Source organism: Phyllostomus discolor, chromosome 9, assembly GCF_004126475.2.
Source record: "Phyllostomus discolor isolate MPI-MPIP mPhyDis1 chromosome 9, mPhyDis1.pri.v3, whole genome shotgun sequence".
NCBI lineage: Eukaryota > Metazoa > Chordata > Mammalia > Chiroptera > Phyllostomidae > Phyllostomus > Phyllostomus discolor.
In genome coordinates, this window is record NC_040911.2 from 43,095,988 (window position 1) to 43,117,882 (window position 21,895).

Consider the following 21,895-nt stretch of genomic DNA (forward strand, 5'->3'; position numbering starts at 1 on the left):
CATATGCTATGAGAATTTTAAGTTTATTTCTATAATTTTTAATATTATATTTTCAATGGCATTTCATAATTATTTCTTTTACCATGTTCATTACACTTGAAGTCATATGCTGAGCCTTATAGTTTTAATTCTATTTCTATTAATATTTTTCATTCCTCAGTCAATTTTTCTATTTTTAAACCTAATACTATCTAGTTTGGAGGTTTGGAATTTTGTTCCTTTGTAATATTTGTGATGTTTTAAAGTTATGTAAAGGGCTTTACATTAGGTAAGAATGCTAATGTTAGTTTACACACACACACACACACTATTATTCTTACATAATGTAAATTTAATGTAACTGTTATATATTATTTTAATTGAAACCTGAGGCATTTCATATGAAAAGAGTTTAAATAGAAAAAGAACTTTAAGAACTAATATAAAAGATTTCATTCATTAGTCTCCTCTACCTTGGACAGTAATTTTTATTCAGTTTATATGTCCAAACAAGATCTAACCTATCTGTGGCTAATCTGGTCATCTCAACTACCTATGTACCAAGATAACATCCACAGTTTTCACCGTGGACCTGGCAGGCCATACAGAAATTTGATAACATTTATCTAGCTGAGTTTCAACACAGACCTATTTTCGTCATTTAACCGCTTCCTAAATCTTCCCCTTTTTTTCCTACTACCATTGCCCCAAAGTTCTTGAATATGGTTTACATTTTTAATTTAGGTTTTAATGAGCACAGATGACATGCCTGACAGTGTGCTAGGTAATGGGAATACAAAGAGAAGAAGGTACTCTTAGGAAGTGTATTTACCTTCATATTATGATTCTTTCTTCTTCTTGAAGCAAGTAATGAATTGTGTTGCATACAGTAAGACTCTGGAGAATACTGACCTTGGCAAAGTTCCTTCAAACATAATTTCTGGCTCTTTGACCTTTCAGATTACTGGACAATACTGCCAGACCAGTGCTTTAATGCTTTACTGAATCAGCATTTACTCCTTGGAGCAATGCAAAAGGAGTGTTCTGTGTTAAATGTTGACAAATTATATAAAATGGAGACTGTCCATACAAATTAGTTTCATTTACCATTATTTCTGTAGGAGTAAGAAAAACTCAGAATAATACTGTTGGCTAGCAAAGCAGGTATTTTCCCAAGGCACTAATTTCAATGGAATTAAGTCTTACTGGAAAGCCCACAAGAGACCATACAGTCTCTTTTCCTGGGACGACCAAAGAAATAAGTCAACATTTTGGGTAAATATTCCCACTCCAAATTATTAACACAGTCATTCTTATCAAAAGTTAGCATGCTCCACTAATCAATGTATCATAGAGGCTTTGAAATCATACAGACCTGTGTCAGATTCCTGCCTTTCCTCTTTCCTAAAATATGATCTTGGGCAGGTTATTAAGCTCTCTAAGCTTCAAGTTCCTCACCTGTAAAATGAATGTGACAGTAACTACCTTGCAGGGCAATGACTGAGAGGTAATGCTAATAAAACACTTAGCAAAGTGCCTGGCTCCATAAACAATAATTTCAATAATTCATTATCTCATTATTTTTTAAAGTATACAATGAAAAACTTCTACTTACCTAGTGTAAAAATAATATGGGATATGTTTACAAGCTAGTTGGAAAGCAAGTCAAACATACACTCAAAAATAAAGAACAATCAACATTGATTTAATATTTTTTAGTGCAAAAGGATATTAAACATGAGGTCATGTTATTTCAGAATTCTGGCAGATGTCCCAAAGGCTGAGCATATTAATAGTAAGATCTATCCAGGACATGCTAAATCAAGATATTTGAAATCAACTTTGTGACTGACTCCTTAATAGTTGACCTCAGGATTCTAAGAGGCAAGAAGATCGATCTTTAAACCTGAGTCTAAAAAGACCGGCACCCCTGATGTTTTCTGGAGTTGTAAGGATTTTGTGAATCAATTCCACACACATACCTTGTGTGAAGAGTAGGTGATGCTTTTCACAGCACTTTGAAGATATTACTGCACCACCTTCAGCATCTATTATTGTTGCTGGAGGAAAGCATTCTGCTGGTCTAATTCTTGTTTCAGTGTAGGCAATCTGTCTTTTCTCTCTGGAAGTTTTTACTATTTTCCTTTTACCCTTGATATTCTGAAGTTTCACTGTGATGTGACTTGGGATAGTTTTATTTTTATTTTTCCTGCTTCATATTTGCAGTGCACTTTCAACCTGAATGAAGATTTTAGATTCTCTTTCAATTCTAGAAAACTCTCAGTCATTATCTCTTTTAATATTGTTTTCTGTCATCCTCTTTTTTTTTTTTATCTTGTTCTGGATTTCCTGTTAAATACATAATGGATTATCTCAATACATTCTCCATGACTTTTGACAGCTCCTCTATATGTTTTATCTTTTTGTCACTTTCTGCTGTTTTGGTAAAGCCTCAACACTATCTTTTAATCCACTATAGTGGTGCCTTGGTACTCACCATTAATTCATTCCAGAACTTGTGATGAGTGCCAAAACCCATGAGTACCAAGCAAGCACCAAGTGCTGAAACATTTTTTTTCTCATCAAAATTTGACAAGTGCAGGGTTTGATGAGTTCTGAAGCAGACAAGTACCGAGGTATGACTGTACCTCAAACGGTCATTTTCTACTATTACTGTATTCCACCTTCAAAACTATTTCTTCCCATGTTCCTTATTTCAATGATTGGCATTAACATCTGTCAGATATCCTGATTCATTCTTCTCCCAGGTTTACCCTCTATGAATCCTCTGTACTATCAGCAATTTAAAAATAATACTATTCTGGGGCAGTGGGATCCAAGGAGGAGGCTCCGAATGCTGCTCAGAAACTGAACACCTAAGTTCCCGTGCCCTATACACTCAGCCTGGAGGCATCAAGGACAAGTACAGGACCCTCCTTCAGGACCAGACCAACAACATCATCCTTAAAGATCTGGAAAAATTCAAATTGGCCTCCAAGGAGGAACTCCCCATTAAGATCACAACAGGCAGTGTCTGGTTTAGCTTCCTAGAGAACCACAAGCCGGACAAAGACAACCTCTACTACACTGAGTGCATCTTTGAGGCCACAGGTAACATATGCAATGGAAAAAAATAAAGCAAAGGAGGAAAATGCAGGAGGTGGAAGATGAATAATGAAAGTTTAAATATACTGACCAAAGAAGGTGTTACTGAGATAGAGATATTTGATTAAAAGACTTGAAAGAGTTGAGGGATAAATAAATGAAAATATTAGAAGGATCATTGAAATCAGATGGAACATCAAATGCAAAGGTGTTGACGTGGAAAACCTGACTTCTTCAAGAAATAGCAAGTAGATCATTGTGACTGAGCAACTGGGGAGGGCAGGCAATAGGAGATAAAGTCAGAGAAGTTCCCAGAGGCTGATCTTTTGGGACTTGTAGGCCATTGTAAAGTATTTGGCTTTCACTCTGAATGAGGTAACACAGCATTAGAGGATGTTGAGCCGAACAATGACATGATCTAACTTATTATTTGAAATAATAACTCTGTGGCAGTATGGAGGTACAACATATGGGAAGTAAGAAGATGAGTTAGAAGGCTTTTGCAAAAATCCAGGCTTCAGAGAGGATACTATCCTTGCACTAGGATAATATTCTGATGTATTTTGAAGAACTTAACAGGTTTGCACTAATTACTGTTCTAGACCCTGGAGATACCTTATTGAAAGGTTAGATTAGGGTCATGAAAGAAAAAGAAGTGGCAAAGATGAATCAAACTTTTTTCTTCTGAGCAACTTAAAGTATGGAATTGCCATTAACCTACTTAGAGAAGACAGCAGGAAAATAAAGCTTTAGAGGTATGATTCAGAGATTTGTATTAGACTATGAAGGGTGAGATGCCTACTAGACCTCCTCATGGAGATGTCAAGTGAATATTTAGATAAATGAGTCTGGAGTACAAGGCAGAAGCCTTGGCCAGAGGTATATACTTGGGAGCAATCACTGTTTATGTAGTTTTAAAGCCATGAGAGTGAATGAGACCAGCTAAGGAAGGAGTGTTGACAGAAAAGAGAGCCAAGCACTGAGTCCTTGGCTACTTCAAGGGACTGGGGAAATTAGAAAAACTGGTAAAATAGACTGAAAAGTAGCCATAAGGAAGGATGAAAACCAGGAGAGTGCAGTGTCCTGGAAATAAAAGAAAAAAATGTTTCAAAGGTGAGGAAGTGATAACCTTATCAAATTTGTTTGAAGACTGAGAATTGGTCAAAATGATATTGAGGGCATCAGTGTCCTTGATAAGCCCACACTTTTGTGGAGTGGTTGGGAAAAAGGCCTTATTATAGAGGGTTTAAGGGAGAACTGGAGCCAGTGAATATGGGTGACTCTTTTGAGGAGTCTTGTTAAGGGGAATAAAGAAATAGGACAGTAGCTGGAGGAAAATACATTAGGAAGAGGGTTTTTTGGTTTTTGCTTTTGTCTGTATTAGTTTTCTATTGCTGCTGTAACAAATTACCACAAATTTAGTGGCTTAAAACAACACAACATAATGATCTTACAATCTGGTAGGTTAGAAATTCAACCTGGGCCTCACTGGGCCAAAAATCAAGATGTCAGCAAGAAAGTGTTCCTTTGCAGAGGCTCTGGGGGAGAGTCCATTTTTCTTGTCTTTTCTAGCTTCTAGAGGTCACCAGCATTCCTTGGCTCAGGTCCCCCTTCTTCCATCTTTAAAGTCAGCAACACTGCATTACTCTGACCATGCTTCTACATTTATACCTCCTTCTGACTGTCTTATCCTGCTTTCCTGTTCTACTTTTAAGGCCCCTTGTGATACATTGGGTCCCCTAGGATAACAGAGGATAACTTTCCTATTTTAAGATCAGCTCATTATCAACCTTAATTCCTTTTTGCAACATAACCTAACATATTCACAGGTTCTGGAGATTTGGATATTGACATCTCTGGGGAGTCACAATGCTGGAACACATTACAGCATACTTGTTGATGGAAATAATCATAAAGAGAGAGAACTTGATGATACAGGAGAGGGCTGAATCATTGGAGTGACAAAGAACAAATTCAGGACTGCCTTTCCATAGGAGCAAGAAAGGTTTCTGTCTATTTCAGAGAGGAGCTTGAAAATAACATAAGGGGAAACTTCCGGCAAGATGGAGGAATAGGTGGACACACCGTACCTCCTCGTACAACCAAGATTAGAAAACCAATAATTTACAACAATAATTTACTATCAGAATAACACCCAGATCCGGCAGAGGATTTATCTGAATGGAAGTCAGGCAGCCAAGAGGTTGAAGTAGACACGTTCATCCGGACTGGTAGGAGAAGACCAGCCGGGCGGGCGCGGGGCTGGCTCGGGTCGGCGGCGCGCGGAGGTCGGGGGAAGGTTTGGCGCGAAATCGGCGCAAAAGCCACCCGGCGCAAAAGAAGGCAGCGGTGATCCCTGAGTACGCAAGCTGCGGCTGGCAGACCCAGAGGGGTAGCGATTGTGGACCAGGGCAGAACTCCAGGCCTGGAAGCCCAGACAAGGGTCTGAGTCCAGGGGAACGGAACTATCGCCATTGTTTTCTCCCACCCCGCTCCCGCCCCACCCCCACATATAACGTCACAATCTAGCGACTGGGGTGCCCAGCCCCGGTGAGCACCTAAGGCTCCGCCCCCCACCGTAACAAGAGCAACCAGACCGGAAAAAAAAAAAAAAGAAAGGAGAGACAGGGGGGGAAAAAAAATGTTTTCAACAGAGCAGATCAATCCCCCAGGACTCGTCCTTTTGAGCGACCAAGAATTAGCCAATCTATCAGATGCGCAGTTCAAAACACTGGTGATCAGAAAGCTCACGGAACTGGTTGATTTTGGACGAAATTTAGATGAAAGAATGCAGATTACCATAAAACAGATGCAGGAAGACACGCGGAGGAGAGCCAATAGTGAAGGAAGGAATATGAGTCTCAAAACAATACAGTGGACCAGAAGGAAGATAGAATTAACCAAGCAGGAAAGCATGATGAAATAAGAATTCAAAAAATTGAGGAAAAGATTAAGAGCATCCAAGACACCTTTAAACGTTCCAATATCCGAATTATAGGGGTACCAGAATTGGAAGGGGAAAAGCAACAGATTGAGCACGTATTTGAACAAATAATAAAGGAGAAATTCCCCAATCTGGCAAAGGGAACAGTCTTCCAAGAAATCCAAGAAGCTCAGAGAGCCCCAAAGAAGTTGGATCCAAGAAGAAACACACCAAGGCACATCATAATTACATTAGCCAAGGTAAAAACGAAGGAGAGAATCCTAGAAGCAGCAAGACGTAAGGGGACAGTAACCTACAAAGGAGTTCCCATCAGACTGTCAGCTGATTTCTCCAAAGAGACCTTACAGGCAAGAAGGGGCTGGAAAGAAATATTCCAAGTCATGAGAGACAAGGACCTACATCCCAGATTGCTCTATCCAGCAAAGCTCTCATTTAGAATGGAAGGGCAGATAAAGTGCTTCTCAGATAAGGTCAAGTTAAAGGAGTTCATCATCACCAAGCCCTTATTTTATGAAATGCTAAAGGGACTTATCTAAGAAAAGAAGATAAAGAAAAGACATGTATAGTAAAAGGACAGCAAACTCACAAATATTAACAACCACACCTAAAGCAAAACCAAAAGAAACTAAGTAAACAACTAGAACAGGAACAGAACCACAGAAATGGAGGGCACATGGACGGTTAGCAGCAGGGGGGTGGGAGGAGGAGAGAGGGGGAAAAGGTATAGAGAATAAGTAGCATAGAATGTAGGTTGAAAATAGATAGGGGGAGGGCAAGAATAGTACGAGAAATGTAGAAACTAAAGAACTCATAAGTATGACACATGGACATGAACTAAAGGGGGAAATGTGGGTGGGAGGGGGGCACAGGGTGGAGGGGAGAGAAGGGGGAAATGGGACAACTGTAATAGCATAATCAATAAAATATATATTAAAAAAAAAAGAAAAGAAAATAACATAAGGGAACAAATGCTGGATGGCAGGTAGATATGGTGGTCGGAACTTGTTGGAGTCACTTTTTTTCTCAGTGACCTAGAAACAAGGTCATAGACTAAGACCAAGAATGGGAGGTGTTGGAGGGATAAGAAGAAATTATAAAACTGACATATAAGAGAGCAAAAGCATGAAAGGACTAGAGAAATATCATGAGCATCAAGGTAGCATCAAGAGCCTGTGATCAAGCCCTGGCTGGCGTAGCTCAGTGGATTGAGCGCGGGCTGGGAACCAAAGTATCCCAGGTTCAATTCCCAGCCAGGGTACATGCCTGGGTTGCAGGCCATAATCCCCAGCAACCGCGCATTGATGTTTCTCTCCCTCTCTCTCTCTCCCCCCCTTCCCTCCCTAAGAATAAATAAATAAAAAATCTTAAAAAAAAAAATTCTCCCTTTAAAAAAAAAAAAAAAGCCTGTGATCACTAAATGTAAAGTGTGACCATTCATCTTGTTTCCTCCAGTAGAGCAGACAAAGCATCGGTGTAGTAATTTGCCAGGGTAGGATAACTGCTTTACAAACTCCGAATTTCAGTGCCTTAACACAACCAAAGATGATTTCTCACTAAGAAATTTACATAGATTGTCTCACTTAATCCTCACAATGGTTGAATATAGTGACCATTATTATTATTATGTCCCTTTTCAGATGAGGAAATTAAAGAATTTCTTGAAGTAAGCCTAAGCTATAATTTTTGCTTTAGATATTAATTTTGGGGGGTACTTAAAAATAATATTTGCCTCCTGGTCACCTTCAGACAATTAAGCCCACTGCTCCCTTTGCCTGGAATCTCTCCTCTCTTTCCTCACTGACTTCTAGAATCAGCTCTGCAATAGTCCTCTGGGAGAAACCTTTCCACAAATCTCCAGACAGGTTTATTTCCTCTTTGTGTTCTTTCTATAGACCTTACATAATTGCACTATAATAATCTGTTCCACAATTATTCCCTGACACCCCCATGCCTTTGCAATCCTTTCTATCCCCTCTCCCCTCATCCAAGAGATAGCAATGATATTCTATTTCAAAAATCATAAACCACAGCACCCACCACAGTACTTGGCAATGCAGTTACTGTTTATCTGTTCATGAAGTGGAAGAAAAGAAGGAAGATAAACAAGGCAATTCTTTGACACTACAGAAGGAAAATAAGTATCTGCTCCCTTTGGAGCTGAGTGGAAAACTAAACTATCCATTTCATTGTTATGGGTTAAAGTTTTCTTTACGAAGGACAGTTGTGGAAGGCTTGAGCTCTCCATTGTGGTAGACCACCACTCAGTGGAGGTGTGTGTGCACTGCAGGGAGCTCCAACTATAGGGTGCTCCTCCTGCTTGCTGCCCAAGACAAACTCCAAGTACAAACTGTAGTCACCCACCATTCACCCAATCTGCCTTCTGAGCTGTCACTGCCTCCACCTTAGGACCTAAGCCATCTAGCTCTGTGCCCCCCACCTTTTGTGATGAGACACTTAGGAGCTCTGTTAAATTGATGATCTCCTTAGACCTGCCCTAGATGATTCTGATTCAGTGGGTGGAATAATTTGTATTTTTTAGCTAGTACTCCCAAGATTCTTACTATCAAGGCTAGGAAATTAATCATCTTTATTTCAGTCACACTGTAGAATTAGGGCAGCTATTTACTTTTCACTGACTTTAAGTTAACTTTATTTTTTTAATCTACTTCAAAGATTTTTATTTATTTTTAGAGAGGGGAAGTGAGAAAGAAAGAGAGGGAGAGAAACATCAATGTGTGATTGCCCCTCCTGCCCCCAACTGGGGACCTTTGCAACCCAGGCATGTGCCCTGACTAGAAATGGAACTGGTGACCCTTTGCTTCACAGTCCAATGCTCAATCCACTGAGCCACAACAGCCAGGGCTGGACTTTAAGCTAACTTTAAATATATTATTGGTTAACAGATGAAATGTTCCTGAAGTCCTTGAAGGTATAGCTTAATACTTATATAATTCTGCAGCTTTTACCTGTCTTTTCAACAGGGTGATTCAAGTGAGAGCAGCTTTTGAGAGTACCATGGGGCTCCAAACTTCAGAACTGTTCTGACACAGGAGTCAAAATAAGTATTGAATTGAAACTTAGTGCCAATATAATGATCCCGGCATTATCGAGTCCTATTCACCTCCTTCTTGGATGAAGTCAGAGATCTGAGGTGACCAGCACCATAGTCTTCCTCACCAGACTTTGGACAGAAAAAGACAGAATCGGGGAACCCTACCTCTTTTCCCTGAACAAGATGCACTATTAGAAGCTGTCCTAGGCAAGAAGAGCTGAGAAAAAAATAGGCTTGACTATCTATTCCTATTTTTAACAGCCACAAGTCTGCAACATAGTGAGAGGTAGGGTATGGGTTTTGTAAGTTCTTGTTGCTGGTCGCCTGTCTTCTTGGTCAGATACATTTAGGTTCTTCTTGTTAATCGGTGTCAGAGGGGCTCTTCGGGTAGGAAAAATAACAGCCAACGTTTTTGTAGAGCAAGTTGGTCTTCAGCCATTTGTGACTTTATGAAATCCGTCTGGGCCAAAGAGATAATGGCCGCATGGCTGAGGGACCTCGGTACTTCACAAAACTTGCTCACGTGTGAAAGAGGCGGGACTCTTCATAAAACAGCAGGGTATACAAATAAGAAATCATTCAGGGATTACGTGCGCCCCCTCGGGGCGCACAGGCGAAATCCCAACCTCTGAAAGTCCCAAATTCAGGCGTAAACCCACCTGGCGGCAGTCCCCGCCCTCGGCGCTCGAGGGCAGGACGAACGCCAGTCACGTGGGCCTCGCAGCCCTCTCTGCTTATTTCCCTTACAAGGACTTGGACTCACGAGCCCTGGCCCCTAAGCCGTACTTTGGTACGTGAACAGAAGCAAACTCACAGGACGGACCCTACCATCTGCTCACATGAAAGGGGGGAAGAAGGAAATACATGTAAGAGTGGGTAAAAAACCACAAAAACTCAGACATAAGACCCACCGAACCACTACATATTACTATATTTCTAAGTCACAGCTTTATATTCTTCCCCGTGCACTCAGTCAAAATCGTGCCCTTAGAGCGTTGGTAACTGAGCCCCCCCCGTTAGGCCCTCTCCGTTGGCCTGGAATGGTAACTTGGCTTCCTTCCGGTTTTTAAGCGGAGGCCGGAAGTGTTGGGTGTTAGCGACTTTGGGTGTAGAAGGGTGGTGAAAGCCGCACCTAGGTTTGCGAGAAGGGTCACCGAAGCGCTCAGATTCTCGCGGTTGTGCAGGGTGAGTCGTGCTTGCGGACTGGCGGGTGGGACCCATCCCGCAGACCTGTCTCCTCGGGGCGTCTGGGAGAGCAGCGGCGCACCTGAGCCGGTGTGGTAACGGATTCCCCGGTTTCAAAGGCCATGGTCCCAGTGGCACAACCGCGCGACCTTAGTTCCTTTGCCTAACTTGGAGTTTGGAAAGTGTGGCTTAGCTCCCCGCGCCGCGAACTTGGGCGATAGCCGAGCCCGTGAAACCCGAGCCTCGGGGCTTTTGACTCCGGTACTATGTTTAGTTTCTAACGTAAACTTACCCGATTCAAGAGAGTTTGCGCGAAAACTAGCCCAGCCCCGCTGCTGCAGCTGTTGCTGCAGCTGTGGAGCTACATTTAGTAGGAAGAATGAACTCAAATTAGGTTTCTCAGCGCAGTTCCCACTTCTGTAACTAGAACTTTTTAAAATTAGTTGGACAAAGAGGGGATTGGGGTTTAGTTTGAGGTTTGAGAAAAATTCCAAAAAACAACATCGCCTTTTTGGGTGGAGACTTTGGATTAAGTCAATTTCCAGTGTTAATTTTTAAGTAGTTGAGCATATGAAAACATGTATCAGTTCTTTACAGAACTTTGGAACAGAAATATGCACTCAGTTGAGATTTTAACCTAAGTGCAAAAATTTAATATCTAAAGGTGAAAAAGTGGTAGTTTCTTAAAATTGCTAAAGGCTTTTGGTAAAATTTACTTAGAAAAGCTTTTTATTTTCAAGTGAAGCTTTAGTGGCAAGTGAACCCTGATAACTAATTGCCTTTGTCAAGTGCTAAGAACTTTTTGGGTGTGGCAGGCTTGAGAAAACTAACCGTACCTTCAACCGGAAGTTTGCGCAGTAATTGAAAACTTGGTTTAGTTAGAACGGATGCACCAATCTGAAAGTGTACTTCTAAAAAACTGTGTTTGGCACCAAAAAGTTACATATGCCTAGCTTGAAAAAAAAGGGCATCGATTAAGTTATTTGATTTAGATTTGGGAAGTTGACCAAATTTTTCTAAGATGGGAGTTTCTCCTTAAAAAAATGTATCATATCTCTTAAGTACTGTCAATTTGAGTGGTAGTTATGTAAGTCTAGTTTACATTTTTACAACATTAAAAGTGTTGGACCGTAAAGTTCTACTAGAGTAACTTAATGTGATATTAGTATGGATTAATTCCATTTTATAAATGAAAGCACAGTATCTAGAGATTCTGAAAAAACCTTCTGATTGCCCTTGGTGTGTGGGGAGAATCCTCTGAAGATTTTTGTTTTTCATTTCTCCCACCACTTAATCTAGTTTAACATCTTCCTTACGTGTATTTCTCCTTTTGACATAACCCTAAATGATTTTCTACCTACTTAATCAAGCAGAAATAAAACCACAAAGTCATTGTCACCAACTCTCCACTCCTTGATTTAAAATGATTATATTCCCTTTAGGTCTGTAAACTGAATCTCCTTGACTGTCGTTGACTGTTTCTTTCACTTTCTCAGGCATCTGAAATCTGTATGTGTATTTCATAGAAGTCTGCTATGCAAGTCACTGCTTTTAAGTCTCACACAACACATGTCCCTTCACACATTAAATATTTGAAAAATCGATTCTAGACTCTTAGAATGAGTAAGATCTTTACAATTTGGAAACCTCAGGTGCCTACATGGCAATCTTACCATCATAAATAAAGAATACTTACATTGATAATGTGAAATGTTTTCATTTTACCCCAGATTTTTAACTTTCTGTGAGAGTTGTGCATTTGCTGAGGTCTTGTTACATGAAGACAGTTACAGTCTTAATTGTTCAGGGAAAGTAAAAATGGACAGAAAACCAGAGAGTGATGACAAGGGAGTATAATGACAATATCATAAGTAATTTGGTCCTTGGGATCATAACACTATTCCTGATTTGGCTTCCTCTCCATCAGTGTTTATTCCACTGCATACTTTTAGTGTGGTAGGAAAAAATAAACTGCACTTTCCTTGTTTTGAAACAACTAACTGTGAAGTTAAACTCCCTATCCCTGAAATGCTCTAGGTTTAGATGGGAAATTAACACATAGAACAAAATACAATCTTCTTAGTAGTAACTTGCCCAATGTTATGCTACCAGTTTTGGTAAAATTAAGACTAACATCTGATCTCTTAATCTTAAGAATCTCACATAGCTTCTAAGCCAACAGTGTTTTTCAGGGTCTTTTATTTCCCCCCTCTGAATTTGTCAGAAACAAAGATATTTTCTGAACTCATGGTATTTGATAATCATGTGCCACTTTTGAGTTATTTTTCATTATTATCACACGTTTTAAATTGAGAGTCATACTTCTGGAATGAAAACTATGTGACTCATTTCAGAAGTTAAACCAATCATTTATTTATAGTTGCCTCCCCAACAATATTTTAGGCTCCTTGAAGACACTTGCTTTGTATTTCTTAATTCTTAAATTATTTTCAATACTAGGGACATTTGGTGCACATTAGTGCCATTAACTGATCAAAATAAAGGTTGATGATTCAGTATTGAATGAGTGAAAGAAAAGTTCTATGAAATACCATTGTCAGTGCTGACGCAAAAAATTTATAACTTAAAACTATAATGCATTCACAAATTTAAAGAATGCATCAATAAAAGAAACATTAATCAATACATCAGAACTCTGTATATATTATTTTATAACCCAAACTAAGCATTCATTTTTTTACTGCTTTTTTCCACTGCTTTTTTTTTTTTTAGAGGGGGGGGGAAACATCAATTTGTTATTTCACTTATTTATGCATTCATTGGTCAGTTCTTTTATGTGCCCTGATGGGGGGTCAAACCTACAACCTTGGTGTATCAGGATGATGCTCTAAACAACTGAGGTAGCTGGCAGGGCCCAAACTAGAAAGACCCTATCTTCTCCCACCAAATGTAGTAATATGAAGTTTTGTAGATTAAAAAATCAGTTTTGAACTATTTGACTTATAATTCTTATCACTATCTTTGTTCTCTTTTTTTTTAAGATTTTATTTATTTATTTTTAGAGAGGGAAGGGAGGGAGAAAGAGAGAGAGAGAAACATCAAGGTGCAGTTCCTGGGGGTCATGGCCTGCAACCCAGGCATGTACCCTGACTGGGAATCGAACCTGCGACACTTTAGTTCGCAATCCGTGCTCAATCCACTGAGCTACGCCAGCCAGGGCTGCTATCTTTGTTCTTAAAATAACTGACATTCCTGTATCAGTGGGGGAAGACATGTTGTCAAACAAAACATACTATTTTTAAAGACATGCTTTGGTTTGCAATGACATGGCATACCTAAAATAATAAAGATTTGGACTGGTAAATATGTGCCACTCATCGAGTCTTAAACACTTTCTCTAAGTCCTTCAGTACCTTTAAGAGATGGGGAATAATATACTCCATATTTCTCATAGTTCTTAAAACTACATTTAGAATACAGGGGAAAATTACAGCTCTATGTAGTTGACATAATGGAATGTAGTTACTGTCCGTAAAGGGCATTACAGCATGAAAATATGCTTTCGTGAATGGTTTAAGTCAAATATGAAAGGCAGCCTTCTAAAGGGTGATTAAAGGAAACTAGGACATTAGGGATGACTATATATCATAACTTCATTGTCATGTAAGGTATATCTTACCAACACATTCCAGTCTATCGCCAAGGGGTGCTATATTTGATGGACTGGAATTTGACTCCTCTTTGTGGAATTTCCTATTAAAATCTAAGAACAGATTTAGGTGGGGAGGGGACTAAGACCAAGCTTTTCGAATTATTTACATAATAGAATTTAGTCTGAATGATGTGGGATAATCAAGGAAAGAATATAAGAAATAATTTTAAACTCACACAAAGCATTGTATCCTAAGGTCACTTGCAGTGCTGAGATTTAGGTAGTGCTTCATTCTTTGCAATCCACAGACTTATTTTTAGACCAAGGGCATAGTGTTTTGCTACATCATAGCTAAATGTTGTTTTCCGAACGTAAGCTTTAAAATTGTTGTCCTGGTCAGAGAATGAAATCAGTGGTGCCTATTTTAGACCTGCTTGGAAGACTATAACTCAATACAGTGTTAGTCTTGCTCGTTAGAGGTTTTGCAGTCTACTGTCACCACCTCAGCTCTGAAGGATGGTACGGTAAAATTTTACCTGGTAACGATGGGATTCTTATAGTTTTTTTAAAGATTCAGTGTTGAAAGGAAAAATTGCTTTTTCATTTTAGGTATTAAACATTCTTTAATACCTAAAGAATCTCTTTTATGATTATTTCTTAACTTTTTAACTTAAATTTTATAGGGATAATTTTAGATTATTAGAGAACAGAGATAGTTCCCACACCTCTTAAAGCGTTTTCCAAACTTGGTAAAAAACTAAATTAGCTTTAAAAACTATTGTGCTCTGATACCTGTATAGAGAACTCAGTCATGTTTCTGTGCAAGAAATTGATTTTGGTAGAGTGAGAATTAGGTAAAACTTAATTATAGATTCGTTAACTTTAGAGTTTTCCATACTTTTCAGTTTGCCTTTCAACAAATATCTTTCTTGACTACTTTGATTTCAGAAGTGAGGGTACAGTAAGAAATGCTAATTAGAAGTAGAAGAACAATATTTGGCAATAAAGACTAGGAGATGTTCCATCTGTTAGTCCTCCTTCCTATTTTCTGTCCATTTAAGAATAGAATAGGTAATTTAGGCTATAGAAGAATAGACTTGTTGAAGATGTATTAGTATTCCTCAGTTCTTCCAAAGCACTGAAGTTTAGAATTGGAACTATTTCCCCAAGATACCTTTCTTTTGTTTCTTGTTTCTGTATTGCTTGTAAACCAGTAGATTTGGTTATCAGTTCTTAGTAGACTAGACAGCAGTACAGGGGACATACAGTCTTGTTGCTATCTTCTGCACTTTGACTTAATGTTGATTGTAGTTTGGAATTTAAAGTTGGTGATGGACTGTTGATTAAATGTCAGAACTACTAAAGATGAGTGAGTCAAAGCATGGTTCTGGTTTTTCTTTTTGTAATTTGGTTCTATGAGTACTGGTATCAATTAGTTGAGATATTTTGCTAAGTGATACTATACTGCTAAGTCATTTTTGGACGCACCTCTAAGTATGTTATACATATCAGGAAGGTTGATTCAGTTTACCTTTTGTTATTCTTTGTCTTCTTATATTTCCCTTCCTAATTAGGATCTAACCACCACCATGTCGAGCAAAAGGGCAAAGACCAAGACCACCAAGAAGCGCCCCCAGCGCGCAACATCCAATGTGTTCGCCATGTTTGACCAGTCACAGATTCAGGAGTTTAAAGAGGCCTTCAACATGATTGATCAGAACAGAGATGGTTTCATTGACAAGGAAGATTTACATGATATGCTTGCCTCACTTGGTAATGATCAGTTTTAATAGTAATATTATTGGATAGTATTTTTGTGATCTCTTTTATGATTACTTCTTAAATCTTAAAGCTCTGTAAAGCCAATTTAATGATGTTATAACTTACTAAATAAGATTCAGAGTCTCGGTGTCTCTCAAAGTGTGGTCCTTGGACCACCTGCAGATTTCTGGCCAGGTCTGATGACTGTGCTAGGGGCCAGTTGTTTGTGTGTCGCAGTGATCTTGATTACAAGAGTACTAGTATTCCTTTTGTCATCCCAATGGAAGAGCATGTAATCTCCACTTTTAATACAAGCCCTGTTCATTGAAAAGTCTATTTTCCTAATGGTTTTGATATCACAAATGGAAAGAACAGAATATAAATGATCATCTTTCTTGTCGTCAAAGTGTTTATTCTGTTGAATAGTTGATGAATTTTTGTGATATAATCAAAATTATTTTTTTTGTTTAGGGAAAAATCCAACTGATGAGTATCTAGATGCCATGATGAATGAGGCGCCAGGTCCCATAAATTTCACCATGTTCCTCACAATGTTTGGTGAGAAGTTAAATGGCACAGATCCAGAGGACGTCATCAGAAATGCTTTTGCTTGCTTTGATGAAGAAGCAACTGGTAATTACCAAGTGATTTAACTTTTAGTTATGACAGTTAAATTATATAATGACTTGAAATATGATATAATATTCTCAGGTTTATGCCATACCAATTTATTGCTGTTTTGACAGACTTTTCCTATGGTATCACTCTCTTCACTGCCTCTGCCCTTAAACATTTGATTTACAATGTAATAGGTGTACTTGAAAGTTCTTTAGGAAACTTGTACTCCACACGGATTAGGCTCTCACTAAATACGTGGTGAATGAATAACTTGTACTAGAGCATCTTGGATAAAATGAAAATTGCTATAGGCCACAACACCAATACAGTTCTGCATTTATGAGGTACCTGTCAGTTCTGAGATTATTTAAGTCTGTATTAGACTTCTATTTTTGTGTTCCTATTCTTTGTAATAGCTGTGGACTTAGGGCAAGTTATTTAAATTACCTAAATCTCTGTTTTCTTATTTGTAAAATGGGCAATAATATTACCTACCTCATAGGGTTGTTGTGAGGATTAAATGAAGAAATGAAATAATAGCGTACTGCTTGGCATAGAGTTAAATCTCAAAAAAACCCTCAAAAAAGTTAACTACAGAAATGCCTGATCCTTTGGCAAAAGCGTATATAAGAGAAGAGATAAGGAGGCAACTCACATGGCAAGTTTTTTGAGAGGGAAGGCACACCCTTCTGTTTGCATCACTTGGAGTAGTTGAATAGAACAAGCATAGCCTGGTAACGGAAGCATGTTGTCCCCAGTTTGGCTTTCAAGGCTCCCCACAATATGGCCTCTTTGAGCCTATTCAAGTATACCAAGTGATTTAACTCTTGTATCGTCTTTCTAACCTCCTTCCAAGCTCCCCTGAGCATTGTTGTCCTAACTTAAACTCCGCCATTTCTGCCTCTATGCCTCCCTCGTCATATCACCTTCTCTTTCCTCTTGAACTCGAAACTCCTAGCATTTTTTTCTGGAAGGGCTGGGGAGGAGGCAGGCGAGACTTACTTTTTTTCTTCTTAGAAACATTTGTATATTGATTGAATTTTTTATGAGCAGGTATTAGTTTGTTTGTTTTTTTTAATTGAGGGGGAGATAAAACCTTAAAAGAGTGAAATATCTTAACCTATTCTTCATATTCCTCTCAGTTGTCATATTCTTTATAGAGCCTATTCTGCATTTTCATACTATTTTCTTCTGCCCCTAAGAAACTTAAAATCTCTTCCTTCTTTCTACTTCTAAACAATTTTATTTCTCCTCCTCCTGTTACATAACTGTATCTTATCTTCCATTTTAGTTGTATACTTATTCCTAATCATCACAGTGTATCCCTGCTTCCAGGGTAATGGCTGTGTTTCTCAGTGGCGTTATATTCCCATCTCTGTAACCCCTTCTAGCACCTACCACAGCCCATTGCACATAGTTGGTGGTTAGTTTATGTGACAGTTGAACAGTTTGGCTGTAGATGATGATTTATTTCTACATGCTGAAAGTGTAAGATTTGGGACACTTTTTTTTAAGTTTAGGGTTGAATTAGAACCCATTCCCCCCGCCCACCGTTAATGTAGAGTTTCTTAGGTGAACTGACCCTCTACTTTAAACTCATTTTATAGAAAGTATATTATCAGTGTTTTAGCTTAATTTTACAAGCAAGGAAGTTGGTAGGGGGTTTCTTTTTTTAACATTATGAAATACAAAACTTCTGCTAAAAGTATCAATTATCACCTTTGGTGTAGTAGAGTATTAGTGGTTCCCAGTCATGACTGCACGTGTCATGAATTACCTGGGGAGACTTAAAAATATCAATGCATCTGGACTTTTTTTTTTAAGCTCTGAATGGTTCTTATTCTGATGTGCAGTCAGATTTTATGAGAACCCTGCTTTTACAATTCCAGAATAGAAAGCACACCATCCAGCTCACTACTCACATCCCCAATGCCAGTGACTGACATAATTAATGCTCAATTGTTTACTCAGTGTTTTTGCATACTCTGGGCCTGGCCTTATCTGTTATTACATCTAAATTAGATTCATAAAGAAACATTTAAAAAATTCATTTTAATGTATTGAAAAAACAAAGTCAGAGGTAAAGTGAATTACCCAAAATAACACAGCTTGTTAAAACTGGATCCCATGACTCCAGCATTCTTCCACTGAAGCACTTTATTGATGTGGTATTGGTTTTAGTGTTATTTACTTATAGAATAAGTAGGACTATTCATGCTACTTTAAGGAACTATGAGGCATAGGTTTCTTAATGATACTTTATTCCTTTTGTTTAGGCATAGGCTTAGCCCTTATCAAGAGATCAGGAGATGGCTGTAGAGGAAGGGTAATACTGCAGAGAGCAGGCTAATACCATTAAGCAACTAGGTATTATCTAGGCAACTGCTGAGGCTGACTTAAGCATGTGGAGACCCCATATTTTATGTAGAACATGCTTAGTCAAGTGTAGATGTTCCTTATAATTAATCTTCAGAGTGGTATATATTGACACTTAGTTCTTTCTTTTTTTAGGCACCATTCAGGAAGACTACCTGAGAGAGTTGCTGACAACAATGGGAGATCGGTTTACAGATGAGGAAGTGGATGAGCTGTACAGAGAGGCACCTATTGACAAAAAGGGAAATTTCAATTACATTGAGTTCACGCGCATCCTTAAACATGGAGCAAAAGACAAAGATGACTGAAAAGAACACCAAATTCCTGCCAAATGTTCCTTGTTACCATTTTGGGTGTTTCTGAGACTTTCTCTTAAAGCCTATAGTATGCCTTAGATTTACAGCTTTAGCCTTTCTGGTGGTATTTATTCTCAGCCATTTTGGGCACATGCATCTCTGTAATCAGACTGGAAATGGGACTTTTTGTCATTTTCAGAATAGAAAAAGGGTAACTTAATTTACTGGCTCCCCTCATAACTACAGTCTACACAGAGTCAATATATTTTTTCAGAGAAAGTTATTCACTCAATTTTTTCTGAACCATAATTAAACTTTTATGATAAAAATGTGCTTGCTTAAAATCTCTTTATTTATCAAAATTAACTTTTATTAGTTTTAGTTGCACCTTCCAAAGAAAGGTAGATGAGGCAAATCCTAAAAAGTTATTATTAGACCTTTCCCTTACTCTGCCCAGTTTTCCTATCTCCTCTGCTATCCCTTCCCCTGCCAAAGGAGTACATTGTTAACTGCCTTGTGTTTCCTGCACTTTGTCTTCCAATTTTAAAAATAAGTTCCTATAAAACAGGGGTGTCCAACCCCACAGCCCATGGGCTGCATGCAGCCCAAGGTGGCTATGAATGCAGCCTAACGCAAAAGATTATCAAAAGGGCTGCTGCATAACTAGGGTTATTATGTGAGGACTTTTTTGCTTATCTGTGGTGGCAGATACCATGAAAATTATGCATGGGCCTCTTTTTTGCTCATCAGTTTTTGTTAGTGTTTGTATATTAAGTTTAACATACTGCCAACATCCTTCCTTATCTGTCCTAAGCTTTTGTATGTTACTTGATGTCATTTAAAATTAGACCAGGCCACTGAGTTTAATTTTAATTTGTCCTCATTTTAAAAACTATTTTAGACCCAGTGGTTCTCTGGAATGCTTCTACCAAAAAGCTTTTTTTTTTTTATTGTATATCAAAGTGTTGGGAATAAAATACAGAATTTTTAGTTATATAAAGCTTTTTCTAACACAAGAACCTCTGTTGAAATACCGTTTGTTTATGCAGAGATTCACTGAGTTCTTGTATGAATTACAGACATTCTTGACCAGCCCACCAAAAAAAAAAAAAAAACAAACCCAGCCTGGGAAAATGAGATCATTCCTTCAATCCTCAAAATAACTTCTATTTCCAGAAATGCAGGACTGTTTAGAGTTAATCAGAAAATGGTTGACAGTTTCATTTGCACCTCAAAAATCTGAAAGATTCGTGAGTTTAAAAGTTGAAACATTGAGAGAAAAGTTGTTGAAAAAATTGGACAATTAGCCTATAGAGATGAGTAATTGACAATTACTCTAATAAGTTTGCATTTTATGCTACTATTAACTATCCTTGGAAAAAACTGTTACCTCGCTCAATAAACAATTACTTCAGGGTGGCAGACCTTTGCACTCAAGATCTGTGGGCTTTCAGCATTGTGAGGCCAGCTTGATAGGACACAAGTAGAAGGACCAATACTAAGACTGTGCTTACCCCTTTCAAATTTAGAATCTTAGCACCTGCCTTAACTCCTGAATTTCACTCTGGTTTAAGCAAACTACTTTTTCCAGGCTATAGCCATGATGCTAAAATCTTACTGAATTTCCATTTCAACTGAAAAAATAACATTTCTGCTTTATTAACAGGTTTCTAGTGAAGAACAAATAACATTGTTTTCACAAGAAAAAAGTGATCTCATTTACTAAAGTTATCTCTTGCAGTATCCCCATTTCAGATGACTGCTCAAAGAACCAGCTGCCATTAGGGACAGTGTACTATCTCCCCTGAATGAAATAAGTCTCCTAATTTACTAATAGCATTCTCTATGTAGTAAGCAAGCTTTACTTAAGCAAAGATGATTGCTAATAAAAAGCCACAGCAACAGTGGATTTGTCTGAAAAACCATTTTCCATGATGAACATCATACTTGAAACAAACTACTTCAAAAGTTCTGAGAAACCAACGTAATAGGGGTATCATTATCCACCTTATGATTATATGGTCATTTGGACTCTCAGGTTCCAAATTTTACTTGATCACAGAGCCAATAACTCAAGAGCAGGAACTGATGAGTGTTATGGGGAAAGAAAGGAAGAAGGCCAGACTAGGAGACAACGCAAATTCTGAAAAGGAAAGGCAACAATTTTCTACAAAGTAGAGAAAAGGCAGCAAAAGGTTAACACCTGGACTTAGGGATGTGCCAGCAAGTTAAGAAAAATGACAGTAAAAGGGCTTGGAGAGGTACATAGAGCCACAAAACAGTATTAAGGGAAACAAAAATTCAGTTCTTCAGTTATATTGGACATATTTGAGAATATGCCATAAATAACCATTTCCAAAATGCTAAATATTTACTCAGCTTTTCATACTATTTTTCTTTTGACTTTAGAGAGAAAATACACCTTAGAATTACTTTATTTAGAACTGTTATCTAGTAGAACGTTCAGTGATAATAGAAATTCTCTATCCTGTCCAATAAGCATGCTAGTCATATGTGGCTATTGAGCACCTAAAATGTGTGTAATATAACTGAGAAATTGAACTTTTAATTTAGCCATATGTGGTTAGTGACTTTGGAAAATGGTTTTAGAAACAAATGAGATCAAAGTGAAAATACAATGAGGGTGTCTCAGCTATGATCTTAAGGTAGTCCCAGTGAGGATTTATAGAATAGTAATAGACCATGCTTCAATGAGTTCTTAAGACAAAGACTTAAGGAGCCAAAATACTATATTTGGAAAAAATTAAACATTTAAACTATTGGACCAAGGGCACACTGCAACTGAGGGAAGAGTAAATACTTTAGAATCAGGTGTGACTTCTCTGCAGTTGCTTTTCAAATTCTACTGAAAAAAGTGCATTCAGTTACGAACTGGACAGCAGGGATAAGGACTGCAACACCAGGAGTCCTTTCTTTTTTAGAAAAACAAATTGTCACCTCACCCT

General features: G+C 38.2%; 1 protein-coding gene across 2 annotated transcripts; it reads left to right on the forward strand.

The window, feature by feature from the left end:
* The first annotated feature begins 10,118 nt into the window (after positions 1-10,118).
* LOC114506571 (myosin regulatory light polypeptide 9) lies at positions 10,119-19,258 on the forward strand. Of its 2 annotated transcripts, none has more exons than XM_028524327.2 (4): positions 10,119-10,265; positions 15,453-15,651; positions 16,111-16,272; positions 18,769-19,258. In XM_028524327.2, the coding sequence occupies exons 2-4, from the start codon at positions 15,468-15,470 to the stop codon at positions 18,939-18,941; spliced, it is 519 nt and encodes a 172-aa protein (XP_028380128.1). In that variant the 5' UTR covers positions 10,119-10,265; positions 15,453-15,467; the 3' UTR covers positions 18,942-19,258. The 2 variants fall into 2 exon arrangements, with proteins under 2 accessions (XP_028380128.1, XP_035865149.1); XM_036009256.1 differs by lacking the exon at positions 10,119-10,265 and adding an exon at positions 14,377-14,397.
* Positions 19,259-21,895: the final 2,637 nt, after the last annotated feature.

What these genes read in the sequence shown, in the direction of transcription:
- LOC114506571 (XM_036009256.1), top strand. An exon ending in TGATATGCTTGCCTCACTTG is followed by an intron (nt 15,652 to 16,110) that starts GTAATGATCAGT and finishes TTTTTTGTTTAG; the next exon opens with GGAAAAATCCAACTGATGAG. An exon ending in CTTTGATGAAGAAGCAACTG is followed by an intron (nt 16,273 to 18,768) that starts GTAATTACCAAG and finishes TTCTTTTTTTAG; the next exon opens with GCACCATTCAGGAAGACTAC.